Source organism: Solenopsis invicta, chromosome 11 (genome assembly GCF_016802725.1).
Source record: "Solenopsis invicta isolate M01_SB chromosome 11, UNIL_Sinv_3.0, whole genome shotgun sequence".
NCBI lineage: Eukaryota > Metazoa > Arthropoda > Insecta > Hymenoptera > Formicidae > Solenopsis > Solenopsis invicta.
Window position 1 is genome coordinate 14,918,255 of NC_052674.1, and position 24,456 is coordinate 14,942,710.

The following is a 24,456-nucleotide window of genomic DNA, read 5'->3' on the forward strand; positions in this document are numbered from 1 at the left end:
AGAAAGCGAACTACATTTTTGCTGAGAAAGGTAAAATATGCATTAAAAAAAGATAGAGAAATAAAAATAGATTTAATAAGGTGCATCCAATCTAATTAACCTCGTTATATTACTATACGAGTATTCATGTGCACTTTGTAAATCATATCTTATGACACTTGAAAAATTTTATACGTAGCACTCGTAGGAGTATAATATAATATTGACTATAATTAATGCAAAATATATATCTTTTACTGCACATATTTATTAATAATAAGCTTATTCAACGCATGTTTGCACCATGCAAACAAATTCGGCAGAAAAATGTGTCGTTTGCCCCGCAAACCGAGATATTATTGACGATTCAAGTTACAGGTTAGGAAACCTGTCATACGCGCAATCATGATCGCGGTGACGTGATGCACATCACATAAATGCTGATAGTGTAGCAGCGAGCGCCACACTATGTCAAAAATGTGAAAAGGAGAATTCCTGAAGGCAACAACGACGACGACGACGACAAACAAGGAGACATATCTTACAGAAAAATGTAGAGAAATTAGCATCTTAAACTTTGCATCACGATATCTCCGCTCGTAAGGCACGGAGGACAAAAATAAAAACACTTTTATATTTGCATTTTTTCCAAGCTATCGATTGAGACGACTTTGAACTTGATCGATTCAGCCGTTGCTGAGATCTGATAATTTCGTTATGTTTGAACTCGCTGACTCGCGTAAAAGAGGCTCGGTCTCTCTCGCTTTTCGTTCATTCAGAAAAAAAAAACAGACCGAGTCGCGACCGCGCCTCTTGATATCTTCTTCTATTAAATTTTACTGTTTTAGTAAACGGATGGCGTATCGTTTTCTCTTAGAATTTTCAATTTATTGGGTAATTTAGAGAAAATAAAAGGGTTTCAATGTTAGAATTTCTTCTTTTCGGGATTAAGATTTCGTTCCAAGAAGGAGGGAGACGGTCTGAGGTTTCTTTCTTCCAAAAAGGCGTTGGTTTGAGAATGACTCGGACGGCGCTCGGTAACTCGTGGCAGTAGCCCGGGATAGAGCAGGAAGCTTCCCTGGAAGTCCTCGTCTTGGGAGATTCGGGGGACCGTTTTTTCTTCAAAAGCTTAGCACTACAATACTCAAAAAAAAAATAGGGAGAAACTTCAGACACCAAAAATAGGCTATTTTCAAATGACTGTAACTCGATGAAAAATCATCGTAGATAAAAAATAAAAAAAGCATTTTAATGCTTAAAATTTCACCTTTAACGCTCTATCAGCAGATTTTTAAAATTCTTCTAACTTCCTAGTCTTATGCAGCAAAAAAGCTTGTTTTGTTCCTTAAAATTTCGTATTTTTGACACTTTGCAACTCAACCAACAAATTTTTTTCGAACAATTCAAGTAAAACTTCATAAATTACAACATTTTGCCTAAAAAATGCTTGTTTTAAAATTTCTCTACATTTTTTTGACCGAGTTACGCAACTTTAAAGCTAAACCTGCATTTTTTACAAATAATAATCGTACTCCGTAAAAAATTATCGTTCTTCTGTAACGGTACTAATAGATATTGGAAATATTTAATCGTCATTTTTCTCAAGAATGCCCAAGTTTCGCAACAAATGGCTTTAAAGGTGTGAGTGATGTTGTACCCTGTACAACTACGATAATTACACGCATAGCAACAGGAAATTAAGATTCCTATTGCTATGCATACGCGTAGCGGACTCGAATTCCGCATACGCTAGAAATATCGAAAGACGCTGATGGTCTGTCGGGCTTCCGGCCCGCAACACCATCGCGCCGCGCCAGCTAATGCTGAGTCGCTTTCCGGTATTCGGATTTCGGCTAAGCGTGGGAGCTGCATGCCGCAAGGAACACGATTGGCCGAACCAAACGACGAATTTCCGTATAAATATCGCGACAAAATCGGAAAGCGACGGAAGAGTTTGACAAACAGCTGTCCGGTGTGTTACTCGCCGTGCGTGACTTACACGTCGAGCTTGTAACACAATCCGGAGATAACAGCCGACCTATATATACCGGGCCGTCCGGGAAGAACAAGCAAACGAGCGACATATATAATCATACTACAAGTGTAACGAGGGCAATACTGAAAAAAATACATTATTTTAACGTTGGAACAAGCAAGTGTTTTATCTTCAAACACCGAGCGGCCCTTCCTACGAGTCCTAACTCCTAAGGCGCCGAAAAGATCCCGATATACCTACCGACGTCCCCGGAGCCATCACCGGGGCACAACAGTGAATACTACACACCCATAAAATTTTATTAACATTGGTGATATACATCTCGAGAACTCCCCCTTATGAGTCAATTCTAAGATAATTTTTCTCTTTGCCAAAATTGTGTGCGTTGCCTCGTTTTTAAGCTAAAAGCAAAAATAGTTGGCAAATGATAGGCCGCATATGGAAGGTAGGCAGAGGCGGCACGCTCACCACTTGACGTAGGCGCTTATATCGGATACTAATGTAATCAGCTGATTGCTCTCTAATGATAAATGGTGTTCTGATACACATTTACATAAACCACACACACACACACACACACACACACACACACACACACACACACACGCGCGCGCGCGCGCGCGCGCAAATATTTCTAAGACCAATCTTTATTCAAGTTTTTTTTTACATCTAATACTTCTGTATTTTCTTTCTTCCGGTATGGAACCGTGCCAGACATAATTATACTGTAGCTTCGCCTATAAACGAATGTGATGAGTCACTTCTTATTTTCTTCTTTTTTGCTGTTATAAACCACCAAATTACAAAATATTGCGACAACCACTAAGAAGGCTTAAAGTTAAGCCAAAACGTTTGGATATAATACAAGTATAAAATAACATTGTAACATGACCAAATAATTAAAGACCACTGTAAGTAAAAACTTATATATTTTATGCACACCAATTAACTCGCTGACTCCTCACCGCTGACTTATCCAATTTATTGTTACTTTCTTGCTTACAAAAAAACCTCACAAAATAAAAAATTCAGATTTTAATGAAACTTGGCATAAATATAGAAAAGGTAAATACATAAATTTAGAAATTTTTAGTTGCTACTAAAATGTTATTTTTACGACATCTTACTTTCACTTGTTAATAACATCAAGTTATAATTATTTAAATATGTCTAAATTTATACCAAATAAAGTGTTTTTGCGGGGAGTTTTATTACATTACTTTCATATGAATAAAACTGCTGCGGAAAGCCATAGGATTTTAGAAGAAGTTTACGGTGAGCAAGCTTTAGCTGAACAAACGTGTCGGAAGTGGTTTGCGCGATTCAAGAGCGGTTATTTCGACTTAGAAGACAAGGAACGACCTGGACAGCCAAAAAAGTTTGAAGACAAAGAATTGGAGACATTACTTGAGGAGAACTCAACTCAAACGCTCGAAGAGTTGTCCACATCGTTGGGGTTGACTTTTCAACAGTGGGAAAACGACTTAAAGCGTTAAGGATGATCCAAAAGGAAGGACATTGGATCCCATACAAATTAAAGCCGACGTTGAAAGGCGTTTTTTGACTTGCGAGTTACTGCTTCAACGGTACAAAAGAAAAAGTTTTTTACATTGGATTGTTACGGGTGATGAAAAGTGGATATATTACGATAACCCCAAGCGCAAAAAATCATGGGTTAAGCCTGGACGACCATCATCATCAAACGTACCAAAACGTAATATTCATGGATCTAAGCTTCTTCTTTGCATTTGGTGGGATCAACGGGGTGTGGTTTACTACGAACTGCTGAATCCAAATGAAACCATCACTGGGGATCGTTACCGACTGCAATTGATGCGCTTGAGTCGGGCATTGAAGGAGAAACGGCCGGAATGGAGCGAAAGGCACGACAAAATTATTTTGCTGCACGACAATGCTAGACCGCACGTCGCAAAGCCAGTGCAAACGTACCTGCAAACACTGAAATGGGAAGTCCTAACCCACCCGCCGTATTCTCCAGATATTGCTCCTTCGGATTATCACTTGTTCCGGTCGATGGCCCATGGTTTGTCCGCGGAGAAATTTACTTCTTATGAAGAATGCAAAACTTGGATTGATTCATGGATCGCCTCTAAGAACGAAGCGTTTTTTCGACGGGGTATCCGTCTCTTACCCGAAAGATGGGAAAAAGTTGTGGCAAGCGATGGAAAATATTTTTAGTAATGTATTTTTATATTTAAACTTAGAATAAATCGTTGTTTCTCTCTAAAAAAACGCTACGAATTAATTCCAACACCTAATAAAATAATTTTTTGAAAAATGTTTTTTAACAAATTTTTTTTGGAAAATAAATAGCGTAGTTAAATAGATATTTTTCCTGTTAAACGTTGGTATAAAACATTTTTTTTATATTTCGTGCGGTTTACGAGATATATGAAAAAAAAAACAAGTCTCTTTACCTTTAAAGAGTGGTTTCATCCTTTCAAACCATTTTTAGCAACTAAAAATTTTTAATTCATGTAATTACTTCCTCTACATTTATGCCAAATTTCATTAAAATCTGAATCTCACTTCGCGAGGTTCCCAGATTAGTTAATTTTAATATAAGAAGTCCTAGATGTGAGATATTAATCATGATCTTATAAATTTGTTAACATTTGCAGCTGATAAGTAACAACGTGTTAATTTATTCTTCTTTTATTCATAAGGGAGAAAGATCAAGTTAGTTGTCCGTTTTCACTATTTGTTTTTTAATTGATGAGTAACAATACGTTAATACGTTTCTTTTACTCACAAGAAAAAGACCAAATAGAATACACACGGTTGCCTAATTTTAAATATATTTTAATTCTTATCCTTTACTAACTCATAGATAAAACGCACGACGTAATATTCAAATATTTGCGAGAAATTTGCATCAAAAGTTTCTAATGCAATGTTTTTTTGTCTTTTTATTTTATAATATTTTATTATGTAATAATAATCAAAATTTTTACTGAATCGTGCAGTTTCAAAATATGTAATATGAGTGCTTGTAAGTACTAAATAAGTACTTTGTATTCATAACTAAATAAAACTTTCTACATCTCAAATTTACACAAAGCATATTTTTGCCACTCAAAAATATTCATAAGTATATTACTACTCAAATATTCTCGTACGCAACCGCTTTAAGGCTCCTGAGTAGTCGCAGACTATATTGAAATCGTGACGTCATAAATGAGAGATCATACGTAAAAGTTTCTTGCGTGCCATTTGTAAATAAAATAAAATAATGAGATTACTTTAAAATACGTGCAAAAATAGGTCTCAATATTTCTTTCCCCTTTGACAGTCAATTGATAGTCGTAAAATAGTCGTAAAAGATCGTAATTGATAAATAGTCGCACGTAAAGTGAAGCCTATGCAAGCAGAAAAACATAGTTAAAAGAAATAAAAAATGTTTTTACGTATACAAGATAACTTTACTCGAGGCTCATTTCGAATTTAATAAGTACGAGACAAATCATATTTTAATAATAAAATACATAGTAACAAAATGACACAAAATCGTTATTCAACACCATCTTTTCACGCCTGTTAGTTCTAATTCTTTCCATGGTACATCGCCACTGTCAACACGAAGTTTTCAACCAACCACTCAGGAAGTTAAACTACTCATTTTTTCAAAAAAATTTTCGTTTGTGATCTAAAAATGAAGTCATAGTCACTAAACCAAATGCACATTTTTACTACTCAAACTAACCAGTGTCACGGGTTAAAAACAGTAAAATATTTTTATAAAAGATGCATTGTTTAAAGAATTAGAAAATGTATTTAAAATTTTTAAAACATTTTCAGCAGTAAGATCTCTTGTTATGACCATGTATAGTGGCTGTTTTCCAAATTAAATTGTGGTATACATAAATCCGTACAACAATTAAAAGGTATCTAAGCATCTTTGAATTTCACTTAAAAAGTACAAAAATGATCGATTTTTGTTTCCGACCCGGCAAATAAATTTCCATAATTTTTATAATTTCTCAGGCTACAGAATCACGCAGTACACATAGTTTTCCATAGATATAAAGGAAACATATGTAAAAGTGCGAAAAGTAAATAAATAAATGCTTATTTACTTCTCTACACTTTTTATTTTATTAAAAAAACTTGATTATTTTTTATAAAAAATTTCTCAATAAATATTTTATTATATTATACATTTACCTTCTCTTCCGAAACAAGAGAGTGCTTAGAACCTGTAACGTAAGTTTGTCTATTAATTATTTCTATCATAATAATGATAAAAAAGTTTCTGATTTATTTGTAAATAGAATAGAATGATTACCTGTTAAGTTTTCAAGCAAAATATCTCCGTCTTTGTGAAGTATAATTTGCGAGAATTCGGATATTTCATAAAACTTATTATCAGTTAGGCGTGATAAATTATTAGCTATATGGTAGCATAATGCCCAGGCTCGTTCCTGGTTTACAGGACTATCGAACATCAGTAAAATATCCTGGAGATTTAAACAGCCGTGCAAGTCCAGCTTACACTTGGGCCGCGCCAATGTATTTTTCTTCTTGTTTACCGCCGCTTGCAGGTCTTTGAGAACTGTAACCTCTTTCTGATTATCTGGACTTTTCTTGGAATTTGACATCGTGCAAGTACTCTTCCACTTATGGAAACTCACTGTCAATTTTATAAATCTCTTTATTAAAAATGTACTATTTCACAGATAATTATGGTGTAAAACATGTCAATACATTAAATTTTTATAAAATTGTTTATGTCAAATAATACATGTGACATCAACATATTTACAATATCATATCATTCATAGTTAGCATTAAAAAAAATCATAGTTTTATAAAAAATGTTTTTTTCGGCTTTGCTTACAAAGTATATTAAAAGTATGTTTTAAGTTATAATAAAACAGAGAAAATTATGTATTACAAATTGTAACCGCCAGAAATCTAAAATATAATCAGAGTGTAAAATTAAAATAACACTAAATTATAGTACTCTCAAGTTTGTCAAATAATTAGAATTACAAGGGCTAACAAAAGTATAAACCGCGGTTGGTGGAGCGTAAAATAATTACAACAATTATATTTACAATTCGTTCCTCTAAACTAAAAAAACATCATAGAGAGCTTACAATTAGTATAAGTTTCATATAAAGTTTTTAAAATTGAGTTGTAAATATAACTGGTGATGACATTGTGAGATCCGTTTAGGTAAATAAAAATAATCCTCTCATAAAAAAAATTGTCCACTGTTTCAATTATCAATCAGAAGAAATGTTATCCTTAATTTTGGAAGCCGGGAGATTGCCCAACCGAGAAACGTTCCGCAGAAACGCATTCATCATATAGCATGGTTTAAGAAAAAACCGTTTATATGAAATTTATATGAAAAAAAAACGTGTTCGACTTGCTTGAATTTTTTATATGTTGTAGTATTTACATTCCTAATAAAAAACCTCAATTTTTAGAACATTTTTATGTCTAGTTTCGGAATTAAAAATATTTGAAGGTCTCTTTCATGACATTGGCTCATATGTATATCTATACCAGTTTAAAATTGTATTGACAATATCATATTGCTCACATATGTATATTGGTACGTATAAATGTCCCTAGATAACTGCATGTGCGTGCACACGCGAGTGTGCACGCGTGCACATGTGTTTGTGTCAGCAAAGATAAGAACTTCATGGTTCGTCATTCCCATAGTATTTAATGGCTCCAAACCCTCTCTACTGTGTGCGTGCGTGCACACACACGCACACACGCACGAGCACGCACAAACGCACGTAGAAGAGAGGGAGAAAAAAAGAGAGAAAGAGGAGTAAGGAGAGAATAAGAAAGGGAAGCATTATCAAATGATTTCCTACACGCAATCGCCTATTTCCTACTTTCAACTGTCCCTAAGACCCAAACGGCTCAATGCATCAAGTTGGGGCAATAAGAGCTTTTCATCAGAATCATGTAAACTACAAATTTCCAAAGTTTCAATCAAATCCACCAGAACCCATTTTCCATAAGGTTTGTGCGAGGTCCTTTATTACTCCAAAACTAAGGCCTATTCAATCAAACGTCGGGAAACGTAAACTTTTTTATCGTCTCTAGAACAATTAAAAAAATTGGGGTCGAAATCCTAGGGCGTCACCTGATCCTCCCCTTGTCAGTCGTGTAGTTAGTTCCGCACAAAACAGAACATAACCGAGCACAATACTTTATCCATTCAATATACTATTCGTAAGTTTTCAAGTTATTAATGTATTTGTTAGTCTATTTAATTTATTGGGACCATGTTAAAAAAATTTTTTAATTCTCAAATCATTTTATTCATTTAAATTATTTCATTTCAATAGAGAAACTCGGAACATCGAGACGTTGCCTCACAGTAGACCATGGATTCAGAATGTTCTCGCGTTACATCGACAAATAAAGCTACGCTAATTTTTACATAATGGACAAAATCGGCATAGTTATACGCTCATGTAGATTTGTTTAAGTAATTCGACATTAGAAATGTAAATTGATGCTAAAGGACAAGTACGTCTGAAACGTTCCGCTATCTGTATCTTGGTTGTCAAGATTAAGATAAATTGTAACTCAAAAAACCAAAAATTGGTCGTTCTCGGCCTTATATTATTCATAAAACATATTCAAATGTGAACAAAATTTGACTTATAAAAAGAAAATTTAATTGAGTATCGCAGATTTGCAAGGTAATATTTTTTGTAATTTATAATTATTATAAAACAATATAATATGATTGAATTTTTTGTACATACATATCTATTAAATTGTTTATTTAAATGAAATGGTTGAACCAAAACTAAAAAAACAATTAAACGACAGTCAAACAGTTAATAAGAAATATTACTTAAGCATTATGAAACGTTTGTATAAAATAATCCAAAAAATAGCCGAATTTGTAGAAAAACAATTTATTGATATTACATGATAGTGCGCAAGCGCGCGCACATTTTCTTCAACAGAACAGTAGACATTTCGACTCGTAATTGAGTCCTTTTCAATACAATAGTAATAATTAATTAACGAAATATCTAAAAGATGTGATAAACTGTAAAACATTTTTTTAACGGTGTTATGATCAATACATTCCATACAAATACAATTTTAATAAGTAACATTAAATAATCAGCGTTGTACAAATTAATTAAATAAATTGACGATTACATAATTAATCTATTAATCTATATAAATATTAGGTGTTGGAATTAATTCGTAGCGTTTTACGAGAGATGGCGGGGATACTACAGTTTTCTGTTTTTACCGTCAGAAGCAAATTTATCTTAAATCAGTTGTTAGGTTAGGTGTTATTTTTACTGTATATCTTACTTTCACTTGTTAATAACATCAAGTTATAATTATTTAAATATGTCTAAATTTATACCAAATAAAGTGTTTTTGCGGGGAGTTTTATTACATTACTTTCATATGAATAAAACTGCTGCGGAAAGCCATAGGATTTTAGAAGAAGTTTACGGTGAGCAAGCTTTAGCTGAACAAACGTGTCGGAAGTGGTTTGCGCGATTCAAGAGCGGTTATTTCGACTTAGAAGACAAGGAACGACCTGGACAGCCAAAAAAGTTTGAAGACAAAGAATTGGAGACATTACTTGAGGAGAACTCAACTCAAACGCTCGAAGAGTTGTCCACATCGTTGGGGTTGACTTTTCAACAGTGGGAAAACGACTTAAAGCGTTAAGGATGATCCAAAAGGAAGGACATTGGATCCCATACAAATTAAAGCCGACGTTGAAAGGCGTTTTTTGACTTGCGAGTTACTGCTTCAACGGTACAAAAGAAAAAGTTTTTTACATTGGATTGTTACGGGTGATGAAAAGTGGATATATTACGATAACCCCAAGCGCAAAAAATCATGGGTTAAGCCTGGACGACCATCATCATCAAACGTACCAAAACGTAATATTCATGGATCTAAGCTTCTTCTTTGCATTTGGTGGGATCAACGGGGTGTGGTTTACTACGAACTGCTGAATCCAAATGAAACCATCACTGGGGATCGTTACCGACTGCAATTGATGCGCTTGAGTCGGGCATTGAAGGAGAAACGGCCGGAATGGAGCGAAAGGCACGACAAAATTATTTTGCTGCACGACAATGCTAGACCGCACGTCGCAAAGCCAGTGCAAACGTACCTGCAAACACTGAAATGGGAAGTCCTAACCCACCCGCCGTATTCTCCAGATATTGCTCCTTCGGATTATCACTTGTTCCGGTCGATGGCCCATGGTTTGTCCGCGGAGAAATTTACTTCTTATGAAGAATGCAAAACTTGGATTGATTCATGGATCGCCTCTAAGAACGAAGCGTTTTTTCGACGGGGTATCCGTCTCTTACTCGAAAGATGGGAAAAAGTTGTGGCAAGCGATGGAAAATATTTTTAGTAATGTATTTTTATATTTAAACTTAGAATAAATCGTTGTTTCTCTCTAAAAAAACGCTACGAATTAATTCCAACACCTAATAAAAATGTAAATTTTTGGTATGGTTGACAAAGTACTGTTATTATCACATCCTCAATTCCACCGGAAGAACTTCATAATTTTAGTTAACATTTTATTGAAAAATAACTATCCTTTAAATTTTATCTTTGCTATGATAAATTTCAGACTCAAACACCTTTTTTATAAAGATGACACCTGCGTGGATGATAAACGTGTGAGATTTTTTACGATCCCTTACATCGAGTCCGTATCAAAAAAATTTTCGTCTTTCTCATGTAAGTTCGACTGCAGTGTTGCGTTCACAATCCCTTCCAAATTGAACAAATTTATAACTACTGGCAAAGACCATATAGAGCGTCTTTCTTGTAATGACGTAGTTTATAAAATTAACTGTAAAGACTGCGATTCTTCTTACGTGGGACAAACAAAACGCCAATTAAAAACAAGAGTTAGCGAACATAAAGCAGACATTAGAAAGGCCAGTTCTCCTTCAGTTATTTCGCTACACCGCATCGGAGAAAATCACGAATTCGATTGGGAGAACGTAGAAATTTTAGACAAGGAACCATCTTATGTCAAAAAATCCATATCTGAGATGTTACACATCAAAAATCAAATGCACGGACTCAATAAACAAAGCGACACGAAACTTCTCTCAGATGCGTATCTTCCTATCCTCGAGCGTATTCCCCCTTCTTAAGTTCATCACCCCTCCTTCTATTCCTTCCGTTTAGGTCACCGAGGCTATCTCGCTTCGGTCCTTATTATTCGTATCTATTCTCACCGAGATGTAACATCCCATCTCAAGGCAGTGACACGAGTTTTGGTGCTTAGAGGTATTTTGAAATTTTCGCTTCGGCTTATTTCCTTTTTTTTCCCCTTTTTGTTGAATTTACATTAATTTATATAAGTGTTTTTTTACAATTTTATATCTAATGACTTGTACAGCTTTCATTTTTATTCTTTTTTATTTATTTTTTTATTTTTTTATTGATTTTCCTTTTATTCATCTTTTTCAATTAATTAATTTTTATGGTTGTTTGCCACAAGTTTTAAAGTCATCATTTTAATATCTTTCTCTTATTTATTTATTTATTTGTTAGCAACCAACTACGTGGTTTCACAAAACTCTTGTCTCGGCACACGCTCTGTGAGGTCTTTCATAATATTTTTATTCTAAGACGCTGTAGTAAGATGTACACCGCGGTTTTGCACAATCGCTATCTATTCGGTAACTTGTTTTCATTTCTTATTTCTGTTCTTTGTTTATTGTGATAAATTCATGTCTTAATCAGTACGATTGTTGTTTTATAGAATTGTATTATCACTGAGGAAGACCGTCATTAAAGGTCGAAACGTTTGCCTGACATTGAAGAATTTTATTATTTATTTGCACCCGACGTGGCTCTTGAGCTCACTTTTCTCTAAATTAAGTCTAATCTAAAAATGTAAATATGCGTTTGTTCAAAATCTTAAATCTCAAAAAGTTCTTCAAGGAATGCTTTAAAATTTTAACACAACGTTACATTCAAATATGCGCGTTTTTATATAAAAATTGTATACCGCACTTTCTCTTGTCTTACTTTTCCATTTAACCGACTGAGCCGCAGCAAAAAGTGGCGGGGCACAGCTAGTTAAATTATAATAACCTTAAATCATCATTGCCAACAAAAATAATAACGTATAGTCTTGTTGACCGTATTGTGAAAAAATTATACATATTATATAAAAACAAAAAACTGACATGATTGGAACGGATTGGAGACGATTGAAGTGACATGGCACGTAAAAAAGTAAAGACGCTTTTGGAATAAAAAAACGTCAATATCATTAAAATAAGTAACAAATACATAATAAGCCTGTACTTTACGAGAAGGGGGAATCATCAAGATTTTGTAATTATTTACTTATGTTACATCTTATGTTAGCATATAATGAGTTAAACAACTCCGTGTAATTTTGCAAATTTAAACTGTTTTTGTTTATGTATAAAGATCCTCTCAAAGATAAATTTTTTATTAAAAATTTTTTCCACGTCCAATATCGCAATTTTCTCCCAATCAAAATCTGTTTATTGCTGCGTGATGCGCGCTTTGAGATGCCGGAATTCACTCCGAGTAGAGCGCGAGCAAGAACTGCGTGAACGTTTAAATTTTGCGGCGCTCGGCCTAGACACGGCCCTGAGCGCGCGATTACGAGAGCGAGTCCGACGCGAGAGCGCGAGCGACGACGATAACGTAACTTTCGAATAATGAGTGAAATGGGAGGCGGGAGAGGAAAAGAAGGCGAACAAAGTGATCACTCGATAGAATTCGTTGTCAATTAATTGTCTTTAATCAAACAGTGATCGAGAATAGTTCTGTCTCGAGGATGAGCAAGAATGCCCGCGAAATCTTAGTCAAGACGCGCGTATCGACAGCAAATGCAAGTTCGCGCGCCGTATAACTCCCGACACTTCCCGATTTCTGTCTCGCTCGGTTTCGGATACGGTGTATCTTTCTCGCGTCGCTTCTCGAATCTGAATCTGCCGATCTCTCGCAGAGAGAGCGAACCTCCCTGCTCTCGTTTAAGCGAAGAAAAAGCCGGGAGAAGCAAATTCGGCGGGAAAATGTCTCATTGGCTCGGATGGGCTAATCACTGTATCGTCATCGACGATTTAAAACGGCCACCGGATTGGACCAGTAAACTTGCTATTTGCTTGGGCCGACCTTTCCTTGCGTGTACGGACGACCACGACAAAAACTGATTTGCTTCGCATACAAAATATTATTATCTCTATCGTCGAAGTTTCTCGTATTCTGACTTTCGCATAACCAACGAGACAGAAGATTCTCGACGAAATACAGCGCGTAGAACAGATGTTCTTAAGAATATAATAATATGATGATTTGAAGACAATGATGAAAACAATTCTCATAATTTTGACTTTGATTAATCAAATACATTTACATGAATAATATAAGAAAGAGAAAACAAAGTACGGTAACTTATAATTAACTTGACTCGACTATATATGAGTATTTGGACTTGAACCATCGCATAATGATTTGAACTCGAAACAAAATCATAAGACAATTCGATTCTATATTTTGTAATAGCAGATCGTTGGACAGCGTTCCTATTTATGTAATTCTTGTCATTTTGTTTTCACCGGCCTACAAGTTTCCTCCACATATGAAACATCACAATTTTTACAGTTAATCTTATAAACTACATTCGGGCGGAACATCTTTGGCAGCTTATCTTTAAAAACCTTTATGAATCCATTTAAATTATTAAAATACCTTAATATCCTACATGTATTGTAGAATTTTTGAAAAAATTTTTTATTCTTGACAAAATATTCGGTACAAAAAAAAATTGTAAAAAATTCTTTATTTCTTCTGACTCTTCTTGCTAGTTCCTCTTCGTTTGTTAAAATTAGTAAAATACAATTTATTATGTAGTCTTTTTTAATATTATTAAATTAAATATTATTAAAAATAATGATTGTTTAATATTACTCAGTAATAATTGTACTTGTATAGAATGTGCTAATCAGTAACATCGTTAAAAAATTTTATAGTTCATTATATGTTTTAGACATTCCGTTAATCAGTAATCGCTATTGTACTGAAGTGAATTCAATAACAAGTCGAAACGCCTACTACTTTTTATTTAACTACTCAAAATCAGGTCACAGAGGCATTTCTTCCCAATGATTTACAATACAAAATTACATTAATTTATAATGATACAGACAGTAAAAAAATCACAATTTCTAAGTACACGATTTAAACGGAAATAAACATTATTTTCGTATAAAATATATAGAGGTGTTTAACACGTTTTTCACACGTATTCAACCCAAAACAATTAAATTTATTTCATGTTAATGATACATTGTCATGTAAAAAACAGGTAAAGAAAAGATTCACCTATCAAGATTCGAACTAGTGATTTCGAGATTACAATTCTGGCGCGCTCCCACTGCACAACGCGCTCTTCGATTAGACGCTCTGTGCAAACTGCTCAAAACATGTATCTCCTCTTTTATACAGCACAGAATATTAAAAAAACATGGCTAAGTAGCAATTTTAAATATTGAACTATAAATGTTTATGTCAATGTTGAATCTACCTTAATTTTCTTTCATTGATTATTAATGTTACAACAATGTTAAAATGACAATTTCAATTCTTTCATCAAGTTCTTTATACATAAAACTTTTTCTAGTAATCATCGTGTTCAGCAAGGGCTGGCACATCTTCAAGTTGAAGAATAGCCATTCATCTAAGAGATAAACCTCAGAAATCCCTAGTGGAAAGACTCAATTGATTTTTGCGATATTAAAACTAGTTTCAGGTTTCTTCAACTTATGAGGTTGAAGAAACAGAAAATGTTTAACTGTCTCAAATCTTAAAATAAATTTTAACAATAAATGTTCAGCAGCTGCTTCGTAATGCTGTTAAATATTATCAAGATTTCAGCTTATGAATGGTAAAAAAAAGGGGAAAAAGTGATCAAATTTGAAAAAAAAAAGACTAAAAATGACCCAGTTACAAAAAGTGAGAAAAAGAGCTTGCTAGCAACTCTGGTTAAATATAAGAAAATAAACACCGTTACGTATAACCCTTCGTAAATGTAGCCGTAAATAATTTTTGAATTATGTGTTATTGCACACACTGGAGAGGACTCCGTAGAAACATTTGTAAATAATTGTTAAACAATTCTGAAAATATTGTTTCTCGAAAAAAGAAAATCCAAATAAATATTATGTTGTGATTCTTTTTGTTTCATTTATGTAAAATACATTTTCTATAAAGCATGCCGTTTTTTGTCCCATCAAATTTAGTTTTTGATGATGAATTCAATCACTCGCATTACACTGGATTAATGCAAATTAAACACTATATATAAATACAATGGCATGATACAGGCTATTTTTCAATTAAGATACACTGACGTTACATTGTTCCGTTATATAAGGTTTTTGTTGGAACACAATTAGAGTTCTAAATTTAATTTCTGATATACTAACTGAAAAATAATCTCCTTCTATACAACTCACATTATGATCATATTCATTGTCAGTGTTGTAACATACCTAAGTAGTATAATTTATTAGGTACAGTGTACTTTACCAGTACCTAAATGAATCACCTAGGTCCTTATAGGCGGAGATGTCTCTACCTGTACCTGGGTACTTTTTGTAGCATATTTTTATGTTTAAATACAAGTTAAGTTTGGGTACAAATACTTACGCTATTTTAAGGATAAAGCAAGACTATCGATACTTTATTAAATTATAATGTAATTCAGAAAATGTTTATAAAGTATATTATTCCGACGTCTTTGGCACCTGTTGAAAAACTCTTCAGTGGTCAAATTTTAACCCCCAGAAGAAATCAACGTTCTGATACACTGTTTGAAACACTATTGATTTAAAAAAAAAAACATGATAAATGACAATTATCCAAAACATTTTTATAAGTACTGCATAAGTATTAGTAGTTTAATGTAAGATAAAATTCATTTATACAGTTTAGTTTTTTACAAGTAACCTAAAAAGTAACTAAAATTTTCAGATACCCCTATATTGTATCTGTATCTATAGATAGTTGCTTTTTATATTTAAAACCGTCTTAAGTATCATTTTAAGAAGTCATCAAGCAATCAAAGAGTCATATTAGCATCTCGAGTTATTATTTAAAACAGTCTTGAAATAAAAATTAATTATGAACACTGGTCTTCATATCTAAGTAATTTTTTTTTATGTATCTATAATTGTGACTAGGTACTTTTTCTAAATAGTATGTATATATATATATATATATATATATATATATATATATATATATATATACAGGGTCCGAGACCAATGTATACAGATTATCATGATGAGGTAGAAGGGATCATGATAAATCAAAAAATCTAATACCATTTTGCGATATTTGCAATAATTTTCGAGTAATAAAATCTCAGACAAATAAGAGCGCGCGGAGAGACAAGCAATCGCCTGAGCCGTAGGACCGCAAGCCTCGGCGCGGTGCGGAGGCATGAGGGAGCGGTGCAGTGCCAAGCTATTCTTCTCCTCGCCGCGCGCCACTTACCGTTGCCTACAGTCGGGCCGCGGTGGACGGTCCTACGGCTCAGACAAGCAACCGCTTGTCTCTCCGCGCGCTCTTATTGGGCTGACTTTAATATTTTATTACTCAAAAATTATTGCTAATATCGCAAAATGGTATTGGACTTTTGATTTATCTCGATCCCTTCTACCTCATCGTGTTAATCAAAGGTATCTAGATACCTTTTAAAAGATACAACACTGGACATATTTAACGCATGATAAACAAAATATTTTAGAAAGTTTATGACACTAACATATTTTATATAGTAAAAAGATATTCAACCGTTTATGTAACATACAAATCTAAAGAATGCCTTCCACGGTCGTAGCTAGATTTTGGTGCTTTTGTATTTACTCGTGTGATTTTATATACTTTCTCAGATTCAACACAAACTGCGCGCCGTTACTTTCGGTCGTAACACAGCTATAATCAAACAAGAGTCAGTAATATCACATTTATTATTAAATTAAAATTAATTTAATAATACACAATGCTCACTAGCATCAAATATTAACCCTCTTCCCCCTGAAAAAACTGTAAAGAATTTATGCGAAAAATATTACCTCAGCCAGGGTTCGAACCTGGGACCTTCCGAATCTCCAGTACGGGTGTCTTAGCCAACTCGACCACTGAGGCTGTGATATTTCTCGCAATAATCGGCTATGAGTTAAAACGCATTCGATGGCCGCGTGATTTAAAGTAGAAATATATTCAACCGTTCATGTAACATACAAATCTAATCATGTAACATGCAAATCTTTCTGAAAAAGTATATAAAATCACACAAGTAAATACAAAAACACCAAGATTCAGCTACAATTGTAGAAGGCGTTCTTGTTTAGATATTTTATACACTTGTACTTAGCTTTTTACAGTTGAACAGTAGAACATGTCACAGTTTGTGACACTTTGTGTTAGATATAGTTTACACTATCATCTGTGTATTTTGTTGAAAAATAGTTATATACAACTTTGACAATGAAAAAATACGTGTATATTCTGTTAAATATTCTGATAGTATTATTATGGATAATAATATCACAGAATATTTAATCATTTAATACATTTATCTGCTTTTGCATTTAACTTTGCTAATTTTAGTATATATTTTTTAGTATATATTAATCTGGTGTAATGCAAGTGATTAAATTTGCTGTAATTATGTATTGTTTTATAGTAATATAAAAACATTTTTTTAAAGGTGATACTTAATGAATTTACTCTAAATATAATATATGACATAAATAATGCACAAAATATGTATTTTTTATACACAAAAAAACACTATTGTATTTATAAATATTGAGAGTATAAATTAGTTTGGATCATTTCCAAAAGATGGCTCTGGCTGTTATGAATGTGTCATAGTGACAGTTGATTCCAGTGGTTTCAGAGAGGTTAGGCATCTATCACTAATATTCAGTACATATAGCTTTGAGTTTCATACAAAACCCCTGTTTTTTTACTGTGTTAAATACGTCAACTTTTGTATTAACTAAACAGCATTTGCGGGAAGTGTTAGTTTTCTGCTTTAATTGAAAGAAAAGTGCAGCTAAAACACATCAAATGCTGCCCAGATAACAATTCGTGAGTTCACGTTATTCTAACGACGTGATAATCACGCTGTGCGTGCAAATGTATAACAGTGGCCTCACAATGTGATAGACGCATGCGTGTACGCGTAGAAGGTCACATGGTGCAATCACGCGTGATAGGAACATTTCACGGCATGAGAATAATCCTGTCGTGCGCACAAGAATACGAGTATATCACGCTGCCCTCACGATGTGATGGGGACACGCTGTGGTCAATCGCAACGTGATCAAACAAGACCCTCCCGTATATTATATTAATAAATTTACAAGATACCATGTGAACTTCCAATCATTGCGCATTTTTTTTAAGTACTTTTTATGCTTTTAATACTTTTAATGCTAATTTATTAGGAGTATAAATAAGTTTCCGCCGTTTTTTATAAAAAATTGGGCATTTATTGTGAAAGAACGGTACCTAATGTTTTATTCGAAGTATTGTCCATCGCTAGCCACTACTTTTTCCCATCTTTCTGGCAGCATACGGATACCGCGTCGGAAGAATGCTTCATCTTTTAAAGCTATCCACAAATCGACCCAATTTTTTGTATCTTCATATGATGTGAAGTGTTGCTCAGACAGGCCATGCGCCATCGATCAAAACAGGTAGTAATCAGAAGGAACAATGTCTGGTGAATACGGCGGGTGGGGTAAAACTTCCCAATTGAGTGTTTCCAGGTAGGTTTTGACCGACGCCGCAACATGTGGACAAGCATTATCATGCAGAAGAACTTTGTCGTGTCTGGAGTAGTAGTGGGCACGTTTTTCCTTGAGTACTCGGCTCAATCTCATCAATTGTGTTCGGTAGAGAGCCCCAGTAATGGTTTCATTCGGTTTGAGCAACTCATAATACACGACACCAAGCTGATCCCACCAAATACACAACATGAGCTATTTTCCATGAATGTTCGGCTTGGCTGTCGATGTTGAAGCATGGCCAGGTGGTCCCCATGATTTCTTCTTCTTTGGGTTATCGTAGTGGATCCATTTTTCATCACCAGTGACTATACGATACAAAAAACTCTTTATGCCTGGCAAGCAGCATTTCACATGTGAAAAAGCGGCGTTCAACGTTTCTCGGCTTTAGTTCATATGGAACCCAGTTTTCTTGTTTTTGAATCATTCCCAATGATTTTAAGCGATGTGAAATTGCTGGTTGAGTCACTCCTAATGTAAGTGCAAGTGCTTCTTGCGTTTGGCACGAATCTTCATCTAATAATGTTTCCAATTCCGCGTCTTCGTACACTTTCGGCCTTCCGCTACGTTCTTTGTCTTCGACGTCAAATTCACCGTTCTTAAACTTGTAAAACCACTCACGGCAACTTCTCCCACTTAAGGCAGCCTCACCATATGCTTCTACAAGCAATCGATGCGCCTCGGCTGCAGATTTCTTCAAATTAAAGAAGTAAATCAAAAGCTCCCGCAAATGACGCTTATTCGGCTCAAAACTCGACATTTTCGCATGAAAAAAAGATATATAATGCCGATACAAAATCGCTAATATTTTAAGGTTATGTTGTTGCCAGATGTCCAACCTTACGATATATCGTTTTACAACAGACAATTTCAACCATAACATACTAGTGGCGCCATTTTTTATGAAACGGCGGAAACTTATTTATACTCCTAATACTAAAAATATTGTAAATAGTAATATTATTCTTTAATTGTAAATAAAATAAAAATAAAAACATTGATAGATAATATAATGCATTAAAAGTATTCCAATCAGCACACAATATTTTGTAAATGTTTTTTTAATATTTATTTAATATTAATTCTTCATTGTACAATTCATTATAACAAAAATATTTATTCAACATTTATTAAATATTTATTTAACATTAATTAAATATTTAAAATGATTTAAAAAAATATTTATTTAATATTTATTTAATGTTTATTTAACGTTTATTTAATATTAATTAAATATTTGAAATGATTTGGAAAAACATTTATTTAACGTTTATTTCACGTTTATTTAATATTTATTTCACATTAATTTTTCAATTAAAAAAACATTTTTTAAAAACATTATTTTAACATTTTTTCAACTTTAATTTAATATTTATTTCACATTAATTTTTTATTTAAAAAAAATTTTTTAAAAACATTAATTTAACATTTAACATTAATTTAATATTTATTTTACATTAATTTTTCATTTAAAACAATTTCAAAAACATTAATTTAACATTTGTTGAATATTAATTTAATACTTATGTAATATTTTTTTCATTTTTTCAAATAAACGTTTTTTACACATTTATTTAATATTGTTTAAGTATTTATTCTTCATAAACTATTTAATTAAAAAAATGATTTTAGTAAGCATTTTTTTAATGTTTATTTAATATTTATTTAATGTTTATTTAATATTAAATATTTTATTTATTTTTCATCTCTATAAAATTATGTTTATTATTTATTCAACATTTAAGATATTTATTTTTTAATTATTATTGATTTTAAAATTCGTTTAAAAATGTTTTAATAACATCTATGAAAATCAGTAAAAAATCGACTTAGTGATATATATTTATATAAATAATATACTTTAATTATATATATTTCGTCTTTTTGATAACATATATTAACCTGATCTATCAACGATGTACATATATTAGCACAAAGTGTTTACAGATCGTCACAAGGGATCAGTTCGCAGCGATCACAGAGATCAAGTAACGTTCACCGAGGTCGCAACTTGGATGGGTGACCGCGTGAAAATTTCGGAAAAAAAATTCTTAAGAAAAAACCTCAATATTAAAAACAAAATTTGTTTAATGTAAAAAGGACCATAAATCCATTAATTTTAACGTTTTAAAAAATTTTTTTTATTGCGAAAGTTTTTAAAATGTTTTTAAAAATATTTTTTAAATATTGTTTGCTGATTGGGACGTGAAAAAAATGGACAATGATTAAAATTTTTGAGTGCCGTATGCATGCATGCGAGCAATATGAGTCTCATTTGAAGAACGAGTACCGCACGCGTGCGACCGATATGATTCTCGGATGATGACGCATCTGTCGGATACCGTGAGCTCACACCGCGCGAATAATCTGCACGGCATGCGCGCTCCGTGAACTCACTATATGCTCATTTTGTTATCTGGGTGGTAGAAGTCTATGGTGACAATGCTCCAACTGATAAATCATGTAAGGAGTAGTTTTGACGTTTCAAGAATGGTGATTTCAGCGATGAAGACAAGCCTCGCTCTAGACAGCCAAAAAAAATTCGAAGACAAACAATCGGAGGCATTACTCAATAAATATCCATGTCAAACACAAGAGGAGCTTACAGAATCAGTGGGAGTTACGCAACAAGCAGTTTCCATACAATTGAAATCCATGAGAATGATTCTCAAGCAAGGCAAAAACGGACCAAACTAATTTGTACTCCCAATAGTACATATATTATTTGTTTCAAGTATTTTGTTTATACATTATAAATTTACATCTGTCAATCTATCACAAATTTATCACAAGAATCATTAAACTTATTCAAATTATAATCTAAATCCTAGTAATTCATTACATAATACTTCAATCAAATATATTAACAATTGATTAATTAATAACTCAAAATTTGAACAACAATTGAACAATAAACTACTAAAAGTCAGCACAAGTACAGAGTGCTCAAACACCTCTGTCAAGCTAGCAGGACCAAACGAGCAAAAACCAAACGGGACCTATTGAAAGATTTAGTGCTCATTTAATGCTAATTTGTGCCGCAAGAAACAATTGTGTACCTCATGCCGTTTACAAGAAACTCGTGGCGCTGCTAACTTTATATCAAGCTAGCAGGACCACTTAAAAAAAAAATAAAAAAATAAAAATAAAAATAGATATAATTAGTATTAATTTTGTGCTAATTTGTGCTGCGAGAAGCAACTTTATATCTCGTGCCGTTTAAAAAAAAAACCGATGGCGCTGCTAATTTAACATCAAGCTAGCAGGACCATAAAAAAAAATTAAAAAATAAAAACAGGTATAATAAGGGCTGATTTTGTACTAATTTGTGCTACAAAAAGTGATATTATATTATTTGTTATTAAAAAAATTTATTAATTATAAAGAACTTATTATTACATATAAGAAACCATTCTTATATATAATTATTATCGACTTTGTGGTAACTTGTTTTATATAAAATAAATTAATAATTTAAATAAATTACTAATAATTTAAATATTTTACACATAAACTATGAAATATCAACAAGAGGCTAATTTTATTTAATTTTAATTAATTAAAGAGGAGGCTAATTTACCACTAAAATGGACCCATATTAAAAAAGATAAATAGAATTGTCATATAGAAATAAAATAGCAAAATTTGTTAATTTGTACTTAATAGTAACGTTGAGACTAACTAATTTTTAATGAAACGACGCATTATGCTTCAAGGCTCTTTATTCAATCATGAAAGAATTTATTGCTCGCATGAATATGATATTAATATCATCCTCAGACATCGTACCATCGAAATATAACAAAATCCGATTTTGTTGCTAACCGTAAATCGCTGGTAATAATTTGTTTATTCGGGGAATGCGCGGGTTACGATGTAAAGTCCGTTGCCCGATCGTCCAAAAATTTGTTGCTCGTATGATATTGATATAAAATCATGTATCTAACAAAATACGATTTTGTTGCTCCACCCTTGACCCTCGAAAAGCCATCCCTATCAGTCCTGCCGTAGGACAATTCTATAAAATTGATAGTTAACAAAATATCTCGACTGATTACGTCTCCCTGATTTTGTTGCTTGCAATTTTCAAGAAATACGATTTTGTTGCTCCACCCTTGACCCTCGAAAAGCAACCCCTATCAGTCTTACGTAGCACAATTCTATAAAATTGATAATTAACGAGATATCTCGACTGATTACGTTTCCCTGATTTTGTTGCTCGCGATTTTCAACAAATACGAGTTTGTTGCTCCACCCTCGACCCTCGAAAATCCACCCCTAACAGTCTTGAAGCAACAAAATCGTATTTTGATACATAATTTTATATTATAATCATACGAGCAACAAATTTTTGGACAATCGAGCAACGGACTTTACATCGTGACTCGTGCATTTCCCGAATAAACAAATTATTTTCAGCAATTTACGGTTAGCAACAAAATCGGATTTTGTTATATTTCTATGGTACGATGTCTGAGGATGATATTAATACCATATTCATGCGAGCAACAAATTCTTTCATGATCAAATAAAGAGCCTTGAAGATGCGTCGCTTCATTAAAAATTAGTCTCAATGTTACTATTAAGTACAAATTAACAAATTTTGCTATTTTATTTCTATATGACAATTCTATTTATCTTTTTTAGTATGGGTCCATTTTAGTGGTAAATTAGCCTCCTCCTTAATTAATTAAAATTAAATAAAATTAGCCTCCTGTTAATATTTCACAGTTTATGTGTAAAATATTTAAATTATTAGTAATTTATTTTGGGAGGGCAGGGTTGAGGGCATGGAGCTATGAAAAGAAACTGGGAGAAGGAGGAGAGCTGGCGAGGTTGTGTTTGGAGGAAATGAGAGACAGGGCGAAGGTAGGAAAAGTAGTGGGTAAATGGGAAGAGGAAAGGAGAGACTTTTACGAGGAGAAGAGCTGGAACCTAACTGAGATAGAAAAGATGAGAGAGGGGGGAGAGCTGAGGGGGGAAGAGGTAGTGGCAAGAGAGAGAAGGTGGCAGGAGGAGGAAAGATGGGAGAAAATTAGGGGCTCGAGATATAACTTATGGTATGGTAGGGTGAAAGGTAAGGGGGTACCAGAGTACCTAAAGAAGGGATGGAAGGAACAAAGATGGCAGAGAGTGGCGAAGTTTAGGTTAGGAGACGGGATGATGGGGAATAGATATTGGGAAGGGGATGAAGAAAGGAAGTGTAGGATATGTGGAGGGGGAATGGAAACTTGGGAGCACGTATGGGAGGAATGCACGAATTGGGGGGTTGAAAAAGGATGGCAGGAGATGGTGGATGAAGTTTTGGGAGAAGATGGGGAGGGAGAGATTTGGATGAGGAGATTAGAGGAATTGAGGGAGGGAGGAGGGTGGTTGGGTGTGAATGAGAGTGTGGAAGGAAGAGAGGAAAATGCGGCGGAAACGGAGGTCCGGAGAATGAGTGTGGATGTATGGATGGATGAATGATCTTTCTCTCTCTCTCAGGTGTTGGATGGGATGCGAGGAATAAAATTGCGAAATTTAAATTTTGTAAGCGGAGCGGAGGTCCGCAGTGTACTCCGCAAGGAATAAAGTACCTTTATATATATATATATATATAGTAATTTATTTAAATTA

At 33.5% G+C, this 24,456-nt stretch overlaps 1 protein-coding gene and 1 non-coding gene across 6 annotated transcripts in view; both read right to left on the minus strand.

Moving 5' to 3' along the window:
• Positions 1 to 24,456, minus strand: part of LOC105203442 (protein spire) — a 330,825-nt gene that overhangs the window by 303,170 nt on the left and 3,199 nt on the right. For 3 of the 5 annotated variants that reach the window (XM_039455090.1, XM_039455089.1, XM_039455091.1), the window contains exons 1-3: positions 18,563 to 18,624; positions 6,282 to 6,626; positions 6,161 to 6,192 (exon numbers count right to left, since the gene is read on the minus strand). In XM_039455090.1, the coding sequence (XP_039311024.1) occupies positions 6,161 to 6,192; positions 6,282 to 6,626; positions 18,563 to 18,590 (405 nt within the window). In that variant the 5' untranslated portion in view covers positions 18,591 to 18,624. Of the gene's footprint in view, positions 1 to 6,160; positions 6,193 to 6,281; positions 6,627 to 18,562; positions 18,625 to 24,456 lie in introns of those variants that run through there. The other 2 variants (XM_039455093.1, XM_039455092.1) reach the window with 1 other exon arrangement.
• Positions 17,113 to 17,188, minus strand: Trnas-gga. Its single transcript has one exon. It is a non-coding gene; the product is annotated as a tRNA-Ser (tRNA).